The sequence below is a fragment of the Microchirus variegatus genome, assembly GCF_963457635.1.
Source record: "Microchirus variegatus genome assembly, chromosome: 23".
NCBI lineage: Eukaryota > Metazoa > Chordata > Actinopteri > Pleuronectiformes > Soleidae > Microchirus > Microchirus variegatus.
Genome location: NC_139824.1, coordinates 5,925,775 through 5,945,273, shown reverse-complemented (window position 1 = coordinate 5,945,273; position 19,499 = coordinate 5,925,775). Strand labels below are relative to the sequence as shown.

The window sequence follows — 19,499 nt, the reverse complement described above, 5'->3', positions numbered from 1 at the left end:
ATAGCATAGTTCCCTACCTGTAACTGACACTAAGGAGGTCTTGATTCCCCATCGCAGACATGAGGTTGGGAGGGGTGGGCTGAGGTATGCCTGACAGTCCTGAGTTTTCTGACAGGCGGTAAAGACCCGTAGAGCGAAGACCCTGATTGTGCCTCAGAGCAGATGAAAGGTTGGGTTTCTGGCCAGGAATCATTAGGCTAGAGCCATCAGGGAGCTGGTATGATGCGCTTCGAAGAGCATTATTCAAAAGAGCCTGCAGGTGATTCAGAGTTACAGTCACATGTCAGTTAAGTATTCAAATTATTGCCATTTGATTATTCGATTCTTGGCTTTTGAACAAACATGGTCACAGTCAAGAAATACCACACACTGCAGCAAAATTCAATTATCAAACAGGTAAACACCTGAGACAGGTCGGGACCAACTGGTTTCCATGGATCAATGATGATGGTTCCATCAGGCATGGTATATGACACACCTCTTAGATGGGGGTTTTGCAGGGCAGCTGTTAGATTGGGGCTCTTTGGTTTTCTTGGGTCCACTATAATAGTTCCATCTGGGAGGGTGTATGAAGCTCCTTTTAACGCAAGGTTACTGAGGGCCTGAATATTATAAGAGGGGGTTTTAGTCAAGCATTAGTTTAACAAAAGCCAACAGAAAGATCGCAAACACTTATTAAATTTGCTTATCAATTTTTATCAGTGAAATACAAAGAACTACACCAATTTAAAGAAAACAGTTTAAATCCATGCACCTTTGCACTTCTGTACAATTATTATGGTATGGAAGATGAGGAGCAAAGGAAAAGTAAGAATCAACACAGTGTTTAGATACATATCTAACCTTAGTCAGATCTGGTGACAGAGGTATACTGGGATCACGGATTCCTCCTGGTAATGTGAAGGATGAGTCTCGCAGGGAGGAGTTTTGAAGGGCACTGGAAAGGTTTGGAGAGAGAGGTTTCCGTGGATCGATTATGATTGTGCCATCTGGCAGAGAGTATGATGCACTCTTCAGGTAAGGGTTCAGAAGTGCTGCTGTCAGGTTTGGGGATTTGGGTTTATTGGGGTCTATCACAATGGTTCCGTCAGGAAGAGAGTAGGAGGCTTCACGCAGAGCTGGGTTGGCCAGGGCCTTAGCAAGGTTTGGAGATATTGGATGCTGCACACACAGACATAATAACTATCAGCAACTATAACTGTTATTTTAACAACATTTAAATAAAATGTGACTTCTATTAAAGTAAGAATCAAATGTCATGGATTACTTGCTGTCTAGGGTCTATAATGGTGCCATCAGGGAGAGTATATGATGCACTTTTGAGACCCTGATTCTGAAGGGCTCTGGAAAGACTAGGAGACATGGGAACACGTGGATCCTGTGTAGGTGAAAGTGTAGAATGACATGGGAGGTTATAATGTACTGTATCAACACAAACATGTATTGCAACTCGGGTCACATACTTAATTTGAGGATATTCTTTGATACATACCCTGATCACTGATCCATCAGGCAACGTGTATGAGGCTCCACGGATGTGTTGGTTTTGCAAGGCGTGGCCAAGCATAGGGGAGGAACGTGAATTGCCATATGGTGACATCAAGGTTCCTTCTGGAAGCCGGTATGAAGCCTGCATCAGCTGTGAGTTTTGCAGGGCATTTCCTAACATTGGTGAAGATGGTGGTGGAGGGCCATAAGGCGACTGTCTTAATTGCATGGGTGTCTGGAAAGATGCTTGTCGGAGGTTAGGGTTCTGCAGTAATGCACTGTGAAGCTGAGGTCCAGCTGGTGCATAAGGATTACGGCGTAGCATCATTGGTGATTTTAAAGATGAGACATTCTGCAAGCCAGATCGGTTGTGCAGAGCCTCATGGAGCAGTGGTGGTGGGCCAGGTTCAGAGATATAATCATATGGGGTAACAACAGTTGGACCGTATGGTGAATGCAGCTGTGGAGTCTGATAAGTGTTCACACGGCTTAGTGCCTGACCATGCCTCATGGCTCCAGAGAGCATTGGAGAGGAAGGCACAGATGGAGCATATGGGGACTGGGGCCTCTGAAGAGGTGACACAAAGGATGCATCTCTCAATGCGCGATTCTGCAGCGCTCCAGATAACATGGGGGAAGAAGGGGGCATAGGCTGTTCATAAGGAGACATTGGTCTTTGCAAAGGAGAAGCGTAAGATGCATCTCTTATCACTTGATTCTGCAGCGCTCCAGACAACATGGGGGAAGAAGGGGGCATAGGCTGTTCATAAGGAGACATTGGTCTTCGTAAAGAAGAAGCATAAGATGCATCTCTTATCACTTGATTCTGCAGCGCTCCAGACAACATGGGGGAAGAAGGGGGCATAGGCTGTTCATAAGGAGACATTGGTCTTCGTAAAGAAGAAGCATAAGATGCATCTCTTATAACTTGATTCTGCAATGCTCCAGACAACATGGGGGAAGAAGGGGGCATAGGCTGTTCATAAGGAGACATAGGTCTTCGTAAAGAAGAAGCATAAGATGCATCTCTTATAACTTGATTCTGCAGAGCCCCAGAAAGCAGAGGAGAAGAAGGGGCCATACGCTGGACATTAGGTGACATTGGTCTCTGCAGTGGGGAAATGTAGGAAGCATCTCGAATGGTCTGGTATTGCATAGCACCGGAAAGGTTAGGGGATCGATGAGCATAAGGGTCTGCATATTCGGTAGCCATCTCACTCATGCCTAGCACCTGGGTTGCCTCTGGGACAATCTGATCAGTATAAGGATCAAAATAGAGTCCAGCCACATGTGACTCTGGTGCGTGAGTGAGTGAATAGGCATGTTGAGGGGGCAGGAGAAGGGAGGACTGACGGGACAGTCGAGGAGAGAGGCGTGGGGATGAGGGACGTGGCATTTGTTTCAGAGAGGGCTGTGGAGAAGCAGGAGGCATTCTTCTTATAGATTGCTGAACCATAAGGGGACGTCCTCGAGCTATGGGTCGAGGAGGATATCGGCCAGATTCTCTTCTCCCAAGGGGAGCACGGTGCACCATGTGAGGAGAGTGAAAGGGGGAAGAGAGAAGGGAGGAGTCCACTGTGAGAACAGAAGATCTATTGCTTCTTATAGATGAGGTACGGAATGGGCGCACATTCTGGGTGGGTGGGGGCACTGGACGTCCCCTAAGACCCATAGGAGAGGGTCTCACAGTACCTAAAGGGACATTTCCCCCCATCCTGGGCCTCGCCATGGGGGTGGGTTCCCTGAGCAGTCGAGTTGAACGACGAGATAGGGTGGGAGATGATGGGCCAGGACGGTGCCCAGCAGGGGATAAACTACGGCGAGATGGAGCGGGAGATGGAGACGGTCTTCTACTGAAATGTGGAGAGTGAGGGGGAGATACATGACCAGGAGAAAGCGGACGGGAGGGTGACCCATGCATCCTCTGCCCCCCAAATGGGCTATGAGCAGGACCAGGTGATGGTGGGGGGCTCCGCCTCCTCATGGAAGCACGGGGTGAGGAAGGTGGAGATCTTTGCCTCATTGATGCTCTTGGTGATGGTGGAGGACTTCGTCTTATCATAGAAGCACGGGGAGAGTGTGGGGGGGAGGGTCGTCGGGCTACAGGAGATGGTGATCGCTGAGGCATTCTACGATGGCCAAGTGGGGACGCAGGAGGGGAGATCTGTCTTGACATAACAGAGGGAGGTCTTTGGGCACCTATAAAGCCATTCCTCAAGGATGGTTGTGGAGAGGGACCTCTCCGTGCAAGCCTAGGAGAAGGTACTGGGGATGCCATGACAGAGGGATGGCGCTGCAACTGGGGAGAGGGCATGATGACAGAGCGTCGGGATGGAGTTGGAGAGGGTTGCAGGCGACGAGCAGGAAGAGGAGACCTGTTTGCTTGCTTAATAATCATGGCAGTTGGAGTAGGGACTATGGGTTGTCCATATCCCTGTGGCATCATCATTGGATCTGTCATCATCTGCTGTTGGAGCAGCACAACAGAAACTATTATATTAGTGCAAATATGGTAGTAGTACTAAATAAGTATTAAGATTTATGGAAAAAAACTTGCAGAGTTAGTCTACTATGGTTTAAATAATCTACAGACTTTGTAGACATACATCAATATTAATTGAGAGTGTTTTAAGTTTTAATGAACACATTTTCCAAATAAAAGCTCAATGATAAATGTCATACTCTATTTTCACTCCCCATTGTTAGTGTTATAGATGCTTTGGCTCTGTGATGATATTAGGAGACAGTATACCTCAAGTAGGTTGCTTGTAGGGACAGTGAAAAAAGAAACACTGGGAATTTCTCCCACATTTCCATTGATTCACTCAATATCACAATCGAAATCCAGCTGCAAACCCCCCTTCAGTGCCCTCTAACTCTAAAGAGTACAGTTTCAATACAAAACAGAGATCAACTTACCTGTGGCAAAATCATCTGTGGAGACATATGTTGCTGTGGCGCCATCATTTGCTGTGGCATCATCTGTTCTTGTGGTGACATCATCTGCTGCTGTGCAAACATAATTTCTTGCTGTGGTAACATCATCTGTGATGGTATCATTTGAGGGGACATGCTCTGTTCCGGTTGCGCTATCATCACCTGTTGCTGTGGTGGCATCATCTGTTGTTGTGGTGACATTATCTGTGGGGCCATCATCATCTGGTCTTGAGCAGACATCATCACTTGCTGATGTGGTGACATCATTTGTTGTTGTTGTGGTGACATTATCTGTGGGGCCATCATCATCTGTTCTTGACCAGACATCATCATTTGTTGATGTGGTGACATCTGTGGGGCCATCATCATCTGTTCTTGTGCAGACATCGTCATTTGTTGATGTGGTGACATCATTTGTTGTTGTGGTGACATTATCTGTGGGGCCATCATCATCTGTTCTTGTGCAGACATCGTCATTTGTTGATGTGGTGACATCATTTGTTGATGTGGTGACATCATTTGTTGATGTGGTGACAATGCCATTTGTTGATGTGGTAACATAATGTCACCAGGATGACCTGTTGCAAGAGGAATCTGGTCTTCATACTGGATTTCTGACATGCCTTCAAATTCTGGATCTGGTGGCAAAGTAGGTGCAGGTGGCAGGGGCACATCCAGACGTTCTTTCCCAAATAGGCGCACTTGAGGTCTAGGGACTCTGAATGTTATCTCCCCTCCCTGAAGCCCACCTGTATCATCCCCATATTGATTCATATGGTCTGGATATTGGTCCCCATACATGCCCTGTACCTGATTCATCCCCTGTCCATCAAAGCCAAGGTTCTGCTGGCCTCCTGATGGAAATCCCATTGCCTGCTGGGAGCTGTAATCTTGGTAGGAAATGCCAGCATCACTATAGTTAAGCTGATAGTCAGGTGAAAACCCCCCTTGCATTCCCATAGTTGTTGTGTAAGGGTTCTCATAATAACCTGCCTGTCCATTATCGATGTAACCTCCTTGTCCGTCACTGTGGTATACTCCTTGAACATTTTGATCATAATAACTCTGGGCCTGAGGGTCAAGAAATTCATCTATGGCTCCCCCATACATATGGTCCTCCCCCATTAGAGCATAATAGTCTAGATCCTCATCCCCATACATTGCCACTGCCTGTTGTTGTTGGTAACCATAGTGATCCTGGTTGTTATAGTATCCCTGAGCAGAGGAATATTGGTTATAGTAGTCTACCATGCCCTCATCCTGAAGACCACCTTCATAATATTCTGCATTTGGATCATAAAACCCATCCTCCTCATAGTATCCCAAGTCTTGATGGTCTGCTCCCCCTGCCTCATCATAGTAACCAAACTGACCCTGGCCATCATAAGCTGCAGCTGCCTCATTACTATAGCCAACATAACCATCATAATAGTCTTCATAACCTTTCTGTTGAATTGAATATCCCTGGTCATAACCATAAACGTCCTCACCATGCTCATAACCATTATTATGGTAACCATGGAGATGACGCCTTGAGCTGGCTTGTCGGCTATGTGCTCTGCGTCCACCCCAGCCGTGTCCGGAATTTTCACGCATTTTAGTTGACAGGAAGCGCTTGGTCAACCAGTTTGTTGCTGCTGCAACCTTACCCAGCAACGCACTGCTGTTCTTGAAGTCATCAGAAGGTACGTCACCATCCTTTTTCCGAAATAAGTTTTTGAAGAAGCCCCCCTTCTTCTCGTCTTTATTTCCTCCCAGACGAAGCAGCATGTAGCTTGGCTTCTTACCATCAGATGCTTTCTCTTTGGCCTCTTTTTCCTTTTTTATCTTTTTGCTGGCCTTGAACCTCATCATGAATCGAGATGTGTTCTTCAGCATTGACTTTCGCCGTTTCTTCTTAGCAAGTCGAAACTTTCGCTTCCCTAAACCCAGGAACAAGCGTGATGTACTTTTCAGCTTCTTTGCACTGTTCCTGCGCCTCTTGAAACCAGAAAACTTCATGAACATCCTGGACATGTTCTTCAGACCCTTCTTTGGGATTTCCTTAACTGGAAGTTGTGGCGCGTCTTTTCTGCCTTTTTTCTTCTTTGCATCAGCATGAGCTTTTCCTTTGTCTTTAGCTTTCTTTTTGGATTTTCCATAATCATCCTCTTCATCTTCATCATATTCTTCATCTTCCTCCTCATCTTCATCTGAGTATTCCTCACGTCTAGATTTCCCTCCTTTCTTTCCCTGAGCAGCTTTGCCTCCCCGGCCTTTCCCTCTCCTGTCATATTCTGAGTCATCCTCCTCATCTTCTTCACTGAACTCTTCATCCTCTTCATCACTCAGAAGCTCATCCTCTTCTTCATCTGACTCCACTTTCTTGCCCTTCCCTTTGTCTTTTCCTTTCTTTCCATCTTTCCCCTTGGGTGGCTCCTCTTTTCCCTTCTTCCCCCCTTTCTTATCATCTTTCCCCCCTTTCTTATCATCCTTTCCACCCTTCTTGTCATCCTTGGTGGCTTTCTTGTCATCCTTCCCTTTCTTTTCTTCCTCCTTTTTTTTCTCTGGTTCAGGCTTTCCACCTTTCTTTGTGTCCTTCTTGGTGTCTTTCTTGCCAGGCATTGTGACAAATGGCTAAGAGCATACCATGCCCTCTATTCAGAACTCGATACTGTATACCTTCAAACACACAAAGACAAACATTTTACATGCACAGTGTAAGTTTTAGATGAACAAAAATGTGATACAAGCACATAACCATGACTCTGACCTGAAGATTCCTTGTCCTAAATATGCCTTTTTTACTCTGTGCCAGCACTATATGCAGGTTCACTATCAGTGTGAGGACAGGTCCACCTGGCCAAAGCAGTTCTACACTGTCCAAATGTGGACCCCATGAAGACTCCTGTCCAAACATACACAAATAAACATCAGAAAAACCTTTTAACCCTTGTTTAACTCAGTCAGTTAAACAAGGGTTAACAAGTCAGTTAATTCAGTTTTTGGACCATAAAATGTCAGACATTGATTAGAAAAACTATCAAAAAAGTATCATAATTTCCCAGAAATATTAGTTTTATATAATTGCATATTAGTTTTCCAGGTTTCTTTGTTATACAAGAGAAAAGAAACCAAAATATATTTATATTCAAAAAGCTGAAAAATCTGAGCACATTTTTAAATTGGTAAAATCAAACAAACTGATCGAGTAATTATAAAAATAGCTGACGTTAATAATCCATATACTAACCATTAATATTTCCAACATTGCAGTGTGTATACAGTACAGTATTTATGGAGAGTGGCAAAAAACAATGAAAACTAGTAAAACACACTCCAGTTCACGCTCTACCCCAGAGTCCAACTTTTCTCCAGCAGAATTGTAGTTAAAGAAAGAATATTGTGGTGGTGTCAGCACACTCAGTCATCAAGACGATTACCTCCTCATTAAATGACAAGCCCTTCAGAAAATCAAATGTGGTATTAGCCAGGATCTTTGTGCTCTTAAAATATGCTGTGTCCTCGCTGGATGTCTATGTTCAAGAAGTTTGAAGAAAAAATAACAACAGACGTCCAAGATGAAGTCTGTGGGTCACACTCCACTACTTCCTCTGACCTAGTCCGTCTTCTGTTGCACACAACAACACATTCCCTCACTCAACAAAGCACTGTGGTCACACTGCCCTCCACAGAGTTTGTGACAGCTCGAGTGTGTGCAAGTAAGTGTGTGTATGTGTGTGTGAGTTTGTGAATGTGTGTGTGTGTGTGAGAGAGAGAGAGAGAGAGAGAGAGAGAGCGAGAGAAAGAGAGAGGGGCAGATGGGTTGCCAGGATGTGTGTGTGTGCATGTGTGTGTATGTTTGTTTGCGTGCACATATATCCTGTGTGTGTGTACGTGTGCATTTGAGGAGTTCCTTGTGACGGCTCATAGAAGGAGTCTTAATTTGTCATTTGGCTCTACAGGTGAAACTTGAGAGCTTGGGGCAGCTGAGGGGGCGGGGCATAAATAATACAAAAGGTCCAGAGAGAGAAAGAGAGAGAGAGATGAACAGAGACAGTCATAGGATGTAGAGCCTGATTGGCAGAAAGAAGTCATCAAGTAAAAAAAAAACATCCAGAAATTATCAACCTTAGACGCTTACTTTTTTCTGTATATTGCTTGTATATGAAGTTGTCATCTCCTGGAATGATCACCTTTAAAATACTCTTCCCTTGTTGTGATGCATCTCTGAAAAATATCTAAATAGCATAAGCAGAGCAGGCAGCCATCAACCTACATGCACATATGTAACAGCAGGAGAAGAAGCAGAGGCAGGAGAAACACCCACTTGTTTGATGTATGACGTCTTCCCGCATCAGTAACAGAGGAATGACTCTGTCAGGAGAACACACACACACACACACACACACACACACACACACACACACACACACACACACACACAGTGAAGGATCGGTAACAGGGCTGTGATTATAAGTGCCATCAACCAAATTATTCCTCTTCCAAAGGGAAGGGGTCGGATTGCCAGATCTGTCATGTTACAGGGTATAGGTGTTGGGTTGCCAGATCCTGATCTTTTGGTCTTGGTGCGTAAGTCTATCTGATCATTACCAACTGGCAAGACACACGTGTGCATAGTCATTCAAAGTTACGTCTCTGAGTGGGTGCATGTGTGCATTAAAAAGACTGAGTGCTTGAGAAAATATTTTTTTTCCTACATTTCCTGTGGTTTGTCTCTAAGCATTCATCTTCCTTTGAAGCAGAATGAAAAGACCCTATCAAATATGGAAAAAACTCTTTAGTTGCAGCCAGTATCCCTCTTCCCAAAGAATTCGCTGCTGGCAGGTGGTCCTTCATCTTTTGATATAATTTGTGGAGAAGAGACAACTTAGAGATACATGCCCTGGAGAGAAAAGCAGACTTATGACAGAGGTGGACTTGATGAGGCTCATCAAAACCATTCAGGTCCTGAGGCAGAGCAGTAGAGCATCCTTGACAATTTGCACACTGCACACACACGCGCACACGCACACACACACACGCGCACGCGCGCACACGCACACGCACACACACACACACACACACACACACACACACACACACACACACACACACAATGGTTTTGCATTCTTAGTGTGGACAATCATATACATAATCCCGAGCACCTTATCCTTACCTCAACCATCACAACTAAACCCTAACCTAGACCTAATTCCAACCCTAAAACCAGGACTTAATCCTCAAAAAGTTGAACTTGACAACCGGTCAGTAGAGGTAGCAAATAGAAATATACACAGAGAGAGAGAGAGATTGACAGCCATAACCATAACCATAACCTTAACCTTACCACAATTCCAATCTTATCCCCAAGCCTGATGAGGTTTGGTGGCCTTTTTGGGACCAGATTTTGGTCTCCATAAGGACTACTGGTCCTGACAAGGTCAGTGTTTATGCCAGAAAAGTTCCCAAACAGGTAACAAATACACACATGCACGCATACACACACACACGAATGCACGCGCACGCGCACACACGCACGCACGCACGCACGCACGCACGCACGCACGCACGCACGCACGCACGCACGCACGCACACACACACACACACACACACACACACACACACACACGTAATCTGCTGCTATCTAGTGGAACAGTATCACACCTGCAGCAGCTTGGTTGTCAGGTAAGTAAATGAAGGCCTGCAGCAAAAGTCTTAGGTTAACCCAACACACTGCAAACATTTCCTGAACAAATAATGGCTTATCCTGAGTGGCAAGGTGATGCAGGAGACAGCATGTTCAGCTTTCAAGGGAAAAAAATCCATCAGGGCAAGCAATGCAGGCAGGATGGATGGAAAAAAAAATAAAACTAATGTAATGTTTCTAACAACTAATCAATTTATACATTAACTTGTTAATGGGTATTTTAACTTTTCAATCAAACATAGTGAATAAAAGTTATTACTATGTCTGTGATTATTGTTATCCTCAGTACCAATGAACTATGAAGTGCTTTGAAGATTTATATTCACTCAAACGTCTAATAATGGTCACTCATTAAAAAGTTTTCAGTTAAAGCTTCAGTGGTACGTCTGTATTTTGAGTTGCCACTTTTCATTAAATCATCCTAATTGATTCAGTACTGTAAGCTTGTTTATTTGTATGGCTAACCAGTGCTCCTTTTTCCTCTTTGTGTTAATATAATTATATATTATAGAATTTACTTTTACCAGGAGGACAACAGCTCAAGAAACAAGGCTGGTCACTGTGGCAGTTCAACCAATTAAAAGAGCAACAGGGAGAAGATTTAATGGTCCAACAGGTGAATATGAAACGCCTGCATGAAGACAGTGATTACTAATTATACTGTAAGACAGAATATGATGGTATTTACGACGCATTCTACAAATGCACAAGAGAAACATAGAGGTACACTTTTTTCTTGCTTCACTCTTGATTGCTTTATGACAAATTATATTCAAGACTACTTAAGACTTTTTTAATGCCACTTAGAACGACCAATTTAACTGTAAATAACATGAAAAAAGCACATAAGCTGATCTGAGATCTGTTTTGTCTAGTGCCCGCAAACGAGTCTGGGAACACTGCATGGAATAAGTTTCCCACTACGTTCTTTGACTTATTTGATTGATTGCTGTTTTTTTCCCCTCACATTCAGCCACCACAGTACGACATACACCTGAGTGTTGTCCAGAGGTCTGTTGATGCTGTCGCCGGTGTCAGTATCAGAGAGAGTGGTGTTGGCACGGTGGAGACAAGAGTAGAAATGAACGGAAATACCTGGCATTTGTTGACAGGTCGATTTTGCATTTGTGTTTTTCTCTGTGTGAGACTCGACTGTCTCAATTCCCATTGGGCTGAGTTTGAAACACTTCTTGCACTTCTTGATTGAAAATCCAAATTTTTGTTGAATTTATACTCTCCCATGTCATCAAGTTTAAAGTGACTGGCAAATACAATGCTTCTTCCCATGTGTTGACTTGGAAAATTGGATTTGAAAGATTAATTTAAGACTTTGTAATTTTCAAATGTAAAGCTTTTAGCCTGCTTTTTTGGGGGATTCATTTTGGGAAACATTTAAAAGTTCTATTGATTTTATGGCTGTAGTAGTGTCAAAAAAAGTGCTTCTTTCTGCTCCTTTTTCTAGATAACTTTCACTTTCGAAATCTGGCTCAAAGCCCTATTTCTCTGCTCTCCGGTATTCATCCATCCATCTTCTACCACTTTATCGTCCACATAAGGTTCACATACTGTGTCAATCTCAGCTGACACATGGCTAAAGGCTCGGTACACCCTGGACAGATTCGCCAGTCCATTTTTCTTTTTAATTTTCTAGATATCACAAATGGTCTTGTAGTTACAGTAATGAGAAGTGTGCATGCAAAAAATCCTGTCGGCGATGGATTTGAATATAAATCAAGCGTTATGCTTCAACCAGTCATACAATATTAAAGATTTTTAAAAATGTGACAGCATTTGTAGCACCCCCACCATAACCCTCTAACCTGGGGCCCCCAAAGTCAGTTGAAACGCCGCTGCTAACCAGACAGTAGCTGTGTGAAGACAGAAGGAGTTGGGGGACATACACCTACCTTTCCTCCAGCACGCACCCAACCTGGAAATACGCTCATGTCACTGGAACTTCATAGGCAAGTCTCTTCATCCTCTTCTTGGTGAGAAAGCCCGTTAAAAAAAGAAGAATAACAGGTGAAACTGACGCAAAAAACCCGTTTACATTTTCTCAATCCTAACTACACTCATATGCTACGCGCGTCGGTCAGTAGTGAGGGAGAAGTGCCACCGGGAACGAGAGGATGAATATTTAACGACGGCTATTATTCAGTGCGCGGTCGGGGGGATGAGATCCACACAGTCCGGTGAGAAGTGATGAGCACCGCGGGAGAGCAGCCTCGGCCAAACACGCTGATAATAAACTAGGTGTGTTAAGTTAAGGAAAGCTTCATTCGTTTAGCTGAATAAAAATAGATGTAGTTAATTCGAGATTAGTGTTTTTTTTTCCTTCTTCCACTACCTGCCTGTTGTCCACAGGTTGCGCCATAATTGAGTCTCAGTCAGGTCTGCATGACAAATTATTATTATTTAATGTATCCCGGTAAATTCCACATCCTTTTTTCTTTGTTTCGTCTTTCTTTCTTCAACTCTGCTTCTTCTCCTCGTCCGACGTGCTGTTTGTTTACATTCGCGAAGCCATCAAACATGGCCGATACGTCCCAGAATGCAACGCGGTGCCCAAGCCCTGTATGTACCATAAACATGGATGTAGACTTCCAATTCAAAAGCGAAGGCCAGGAAACAGGATGGAAGCAGCAGTTATGATGTGCTCCAGTTGTGGTCTGAATTTGGAGCAACCTCTCCAAGGAGGTAGTCCAAAATGGCTGCCATTCCTACTTTGACTTTTTGTCATATTAGTTACACAGTATCATGCTGCATTCCAGAGCCCATCCAAACCAGTTGGACGTGGGTCTTATCCTACCTCCAACTAGAAAAAGTGCACTTGAATGCCTGTCGAAGTGGGACCTCCTACTCGTGAAGTCGGGGCTGATCGACCTACCCCGACTTCACCAAAATGATGTCGGAGAATAATGGCGGCGCCCATGGAGTCACATGAATAGGCTATAAACTTTACTTTACTGTGTATAGACTTGTTTTAAACACAGCAATTTTATCACAATTTGTTTTTCATGTTATGGCGTGAAATTATGTCGTTGTTATCTGTTAGCATGAAGATATGTAGGGCTACGGTAAAAGTATACTCATGATTTTATATGTATCGCTTTTACATATACGGCTCGCTTGTTTATGTAAGTAGACTGAATTGCTGACAGTCAAAATGCCTCTTCAAACATAAATCTTAAGCACCGTGATCGTCCATGTTTTCTAACATTTCACTTAAATTGCTGGAACGCTTTGAGGTAGGAGCTAGTACAATTCAGGTAGGATATGTCCCACATCCCATTCTCCCAGTCACTCCCAGGTCCAACCCTCTGACTTTCAATCTTGATAGATTGCCACCAGGGGGCGACTCTGCTTGTTGTAAAAATAAATGGAATTGAAGTCTAAAAATAGAGGTCTATGGGAAAATTAGCTTCAGTAATGGTCTCAATTTCAAGTTTTCAGGTCTTCTTCAAGGGCGCACAAATTATGAAACTTGGTCGTGTTTGAAACCTGAAAGACTATGTCGCCTTTTTAAATAAGATCTATAGACAAAACCAGTCCCCCCAAAAATAACCCCATACCAGAACTCAAAATAAAGCAAAAGTCCAAAAGTCTTACTAATATTTAGGGCTGTAACTACTTTTTTTTTTTTTTTTTTTAAGTCATCGATTAATCTGATTATTTTCTCAGTTACTTGATTCGTTAAAACAAAATGTCAAACAATGTTGATCGGTGTTGAAATGAAACCTTGTCCTCAAACGTCTTGATTTGTCCAGTTTAAATTATTTATTTTTTATATATGAAGCAAAGAAGGTGAAGAATCGGGGAGCTTTTTTTCAAAATAGTTAAGGATTTATTTAGAAATCGATTCATAATCGATTAATTGTTTCAGCATCAATAATATTGTCGTTGCAAAATGTGTAGTGACATCTGGAAAAAGCAACATAAAATCTTAGAGTAAATCTTTGGTGTGCCAGCATAAAAAAAACATTTATTTAACCAAAGTACTAAAATGTTTATATTGTATAGTTGAGTGGTTCTTTTTCATACCGAAAGAGAAAATATTGAGCTGACTCTAATTATAATTATTCTTATGTTATTAATTTCATTTTCTACCTTGTGCACCACTGGCTGTACACGTACCACAGTTTGAGAACCATGGGCAGTAGTGTATATAGTACTGTATAATTAGATAAAACAAAACAACAAATCCTTGAGCTGGAACACACAATTTGGGATCTGTAGTCCTACAGGTCTGGCAACGATGATTGAGTATTTCTTCTCACCTGAGCTGATGATGATGATGGTGGGAATCAGAGTCATGATGAGGTGGTTCTGTGGCGTGAACTGAAAATGAAGGTGAGAACGCATCCAGGAAATGAATCATTCTTAACGTCTCCACATGAGCAGTGCTGCTGTTCCCCACCAGATGGACCCGCTTGACAGCAAACAAACCGCACAAAGCCATAAACTGCGGTGTTGCTGCTCGCACTGTAACCCAGACGACCTTGCCATCACCCCCCCATACTCACCACCGACTGTTGCCTGTTAGTTCGGACCTAGACCATATTTGGCTTTGACATTGAATTTGCTGTGGAGAACCATGACACAAGACATCCTTGTTTATCTCTTTTTGCTTCTTTCTTTTTTTTTTTTTCCTTTTGTAATAAACTGCCTTTGGCTGCTTTACAGCTATTTTTAGCACTGTTCCCGAAACAGTGACTTACATTTACCTCTAAACCAACAGCACATTTACAATGGAAAATAATTCAAGTATGTTGATGAACTGCAGTTGGCAGCCAAACACTGCACAGTCAGTGTGAGAGAGTGTATCCTGCTTTAATGCTTTCTAGCTTTTTTTTTGTCCTCTTACTGCATCCGTGTCAAGGCTGCTCATTCACTTCATATTAAAACACAATGTGTAGTTGAATTATTCAGACCTGGAGTCCGATCTGTGTTGACCAAGACCCCCAAAATGCACTGCAGGGGGAACCTGGGGGGTCATGATGAGAAAATGATCCAGAAAAAAGTCTTGAAACGACTTTAACCCTTAGAACACAGTGCATTTAGGTTGCTTTTTCTTAAAACATACAAGACTATACAAATGTGCAGGATAGAGTGTCTTATATCCTTTTTTTCATCACAACCTATAGGCAATCTGATGAAAAAAAACTTTTTTTCATTTTCACCAACTACAGTCAGGTCCATAAATATTGGGACATCAACACAATTCTTTTCTTTTTGGCTCTATATACCACTATAATGGATTTAAAATGAAACGAACAAGATGTGCTTTAACTGCACATTGCCAGCTTTAATTTGAGTATGGTGGAGTTTGGTATTTACATCCAAGTCAGGTGAACGCTGTAGGAATTACAACACTTTCTATATGTGCCTCCCACTTTTAGGGGACCAAAAGTAATCAGACAAACTAAAGAATCATAAATCAAACTTTCGTTGTTTAATACTTGGTTGCAAATCCTTTGCAGTCAATTACAGCCTGAAGTCTGGAAGGCATAGACATCACCAGACACTGGGTTTCATAGTTTCATAACTGGTGATGCTCTGTCAGGCCTCTACTGCAACGGTCTTCAGTTCCTGCTTGTTCTTGCGGCATTTTTCCTTCGGTTTGGTCTTCAGCAAGTAAAATGGATGCTCAATCAGATTCAGGTCAGGTGACTGAATTGGCCATTGCATAACATTCCACTTATTTGCCTTTGAAGTGCCGTCCAATGAGTTCTGAAGCATTTGGCTGAACATGAGCAGATAATAATTATTGCCCGAAACACTTCAGAAATCATCCTTCTGCATTTGTCAGCAGTTACGTCATTAATAAATACAAAGGAACCAGTTCCATTGGCAGCCATACATGCCCACGCCATGACACTACCACCACCATGCTTCACTGATGAGGTGGTATGTTGTGGATCATGAGCAGTTCCTTTCCTTCTCCACACTCTTCTCGTCTCATCACTGTGATACAAGTTGATCTTTTGTAACGGCTTTTTTCTGTGTTTTTGATATGGCCAACTGTTGTGAAGGGGTTTTTCTTCACCAGGGAAAGAATTCTTCTGTCGTCCACCACAGTGGTTTTCTGTGGTCTTCCAGGTCTTTTGGTGTTGCTGAGCTCACTGGTGCATTCTTTATTTTTTAAGAATGTTCCAAACAGTTGATTTGGCCACACCTAATGTTTTTGCTATTTCTCTGATGGGTTTGTTTTGATTTTTCAGCTTAATGATGGCTTGCTTCACTGACGGTGACAGCTCATATTGAGAGTTAACAGCAACAGATTCCAAATGCAAATGTCACTCCTGGAATCAACTCCAGAACTTTTTACCTGCTGAATTGAAGATGACATAACGAGGGAATAGCCCACACCTGTCCATGAAATAGATTTTCAGTCAATTGTCCCATTACTTTTGGGCCCCCAAAAAGTGGGAGGCACATAAAGTGTTGAAGAAAGTGGAAAACTGACGAAATATGTGCTGTTTTGTTGCCACTTTCACGTTTGCCGTGGTCAGAACCAACAACGTATTTCTGCTCTCGTCCATTGGTGTATTTACACCTGTACTTACACCTGTGATCAGGTGCTACCAGATTGCAATCTGGTAGCACCTGATCAATCTGGTAGGTGTAAAGAGGAACCTGTGTTTGACCAAATATTTGAGCAGACGTAGGGGACTTTCAGATAAAGCGTCATATTTTTGACTACCAATGAATCACTGTATATGCAGATGACAACGCGGTATTGTTTTTCCCCCGACAACTTCATTATAAGAACTTCTAATATTGTGGTTTATGGTCTTTACTGCATTCAACCACCAGATGGCATGACTGCCTCTTGTCTTTGTTGGAACATTAAAATACATAAATTTTACACTTTGTGCTTTGGAACAAAAATGGCTGACATGTGTGCATTTAAAGCACATCTTGTTCGTTTCCTTTCAAATCTAATGTAGTGGTGTATAGACCCAAAAAGAAGAGAATCGTGCCAATGTCCCAATATTTATGGACCTTACTATATAAACACACCTGAGCAAAAAGTTCTCAATTGTTTTTTTGTTTTTTTAATCGGATTGAATTAGTGAAATTTTAAAATACGTCAAAGATCAAAGTTCTCTTGGCTCGTTTTATGGACAAAAAGAAATGAAAAACTGTATTGTGTGACTTTTGCACAATTATAACAAATCCTGAAGACCTGACCTATAAATACCCACCCCAGGATATCCATATAAGGAGTTGTGTATTATTTTCACCTGCAGCACCGATAGCAATTCTCAGACATTATCTATGTTTTATTACGGACAGTTGGGTCTAGACATTGTCCAGAGTTTGCTGTTCACACATGACAAACACAGCCGCATATTGTTCAGGTGCGATACGTTTACAACAGCAGCAGAATCAGGAGGATTCAGGTGAGGAGGTGGCAGGAGGCAGGACACTCACTGCACAGATTAGACTACAAGGATCTGGCAGGGGGATCTCCAGAGCGAGGGTGAAGGACATTTGTGTTCACACATACAGTTGTTCCGGACATTCTCTGGACTGCAGTGCATATCTGTAAGTAGCTTATGTAAGTGTTGCTGGATAAGCTATCGCTGCAGTAACAAACACACTGCAGTTAAAGTAGTCAGGCACTACTATCAAACTTGCTGGGATTCCTGATTCTGGCACTGAAATGGCAAACCCTGTGTTCACCGTTGTTCCATTTGAGGCACAGATAGTCCGACACACATTTCCTTTAAAGCACGCACAGAGAGCTTGATCTTGGTTGCTTTATATTTATTGAATAATAATAACTCCCAGGTTGACTTTCATGGAAATAGAAACAAACAAAAAACAATCCACATAACATTGCTATATGCGACCAACAAAAGGGCGATTAAGTACGTTTTTTTTTGTGTGTTAATGCGGTCAGAAAACTATTTGCTCTGTAGCCTTTCCACAAATAACTTTGCGTTCCTTGAAAGGCGTTCTCTCTCCCTTGGAGCGTGATCTGGACACGCCTTTTCACAGGTGAGACAGGAATTAATCACCAAAATACAGAGGTATTAATCCCGACTTTAAATTAGATTCATAATACATTTTACATTTAAATCACTTAATTTCCAATAATAAACAATAATTTCCACCACAACACAACATATAGTTATTTTAAGAATATTCTAAGTAAGACCTCTAAATGGCTCCAACAGGCACATCCAGTGACAACAATGGTAGTGGCGATCCTCTGTATTACTAAATGTTTTTGAAGCTGTTATTTAAGAGGTAAAATGTTGCGCAGTGTTGCTTTAAAACACAGCTGCTGATGCATCTTTGAATTATTTAGAACTTGTCTTTTTGCGAAGACCCCAAAATTGCAGTACTGTGGGACTCTGGGCATCATTAAACACGTGTCTAGGGAAACATGCCTAAAATAATTGACTTCAGTTTCCTCCAAAATGGCCTTTAAATGTGTGCCTTGAATTTAATTCACTAAGGTCGCCTTCCCGACCATAGCCAGCAGTGTTACGTCTGAAATGTCATGTCAAAAATGAATATGTTGACCTTAAATAAATATTTTTCAATTATGTAACCCACCCATTCTCTGCTGTTCATCAGGACCAGTACATTTTTAATCATCGTAGGAATCACTGCACATATCATGGTAAATATGATTTATTATTATAATCACGCACAGCTGGGTGGAGTTGAAGGAGTGGCAAAAATTAGATCTAAATGTCAGAAGTACCTGGCACTTGGTGAATAATTCCAGGCCATTTTATTGCCAATGGTTTTCATTAATATCCTTTAAACTCTGGTCAGTATGACAGTGACACAGGTATTAAATCCTGATATCAGGATGGCAAAAAAGAAGAAAAAAAAAAGGGATGCTTTTCTTTTGCCTCATTCTTCCATTTTTCTTCTTCTTCTTCTTCATCAGTGTTACTGGATAATTGATCAGGACTCACAGGATTAAGGGGAATTATTCAAATGCAATTAGCTCCAAAAGTTAATTATCTGGAGATACACTTCCTAGCGGTGTTTCCACCATATTTGGTGAAAATCCATTCACGCGTGGTTGAGTTATTTTTTTGTTGATACACAAGCGCGCGCGCGCACACACGCACGCACGCACGCACGCACGCACGCACGCACGCACGCACGCACGCACACACACACACACACACACACACACACACACACACACACACACACACACACACACACACACACACACACACACACACACACACACACACACACACACACACAGAGAGAGAGAGAAGACAATACCTTCCTTCTGGCTACAGGGTAATGAACCAGACAAACACAAAGGAAACCAGTGGATTAGATGAATGATGTTGGAGGGTACATCTCTCTCTCTCTTTTTTTTTGTTCTTTTTTCTTTTG

The 19,499-nt window shown here is 42.5% G+C and overlaps 1 protein-coding gene across 1 annotated transcript in view; it reads right to left on the bottom strand.

Annotated features, from left to right (window-relative positions):
* The window catches only part of myo15ab (myosin XVAb), a gene marked incomplete at both ends in the record, with an annotated part of 59,850 nt that extends 52,821 nt beyond the window's left edge, over positions 1-7,029 (bottom strand). The window contains 6 exons of the mRNA XM_083909322.1: positions 18-253; positions 405-602; positions 844-1,161; positions 1,268-1,378; positions 1,493-3,955; positions 4,408-7,029. Of these exons, the coding sequence (XP_083765448.1) occupies positions 18-253; positions 405-602; positions 844-1,161; positions 1,268-1,378; positions 1,493-3,955; positions 4,408-7,029 (5,948 nt within the window). The remainder of the gene's footprint in view (positions 1-17; positions 254-404; positions 603-843; positions 1,162-1,267; positions 1,379-1,492; positions 3,956-4,407) is intronic.
* Positions 7,030-19,499: the final 12,470 nt, after the last annotated feature.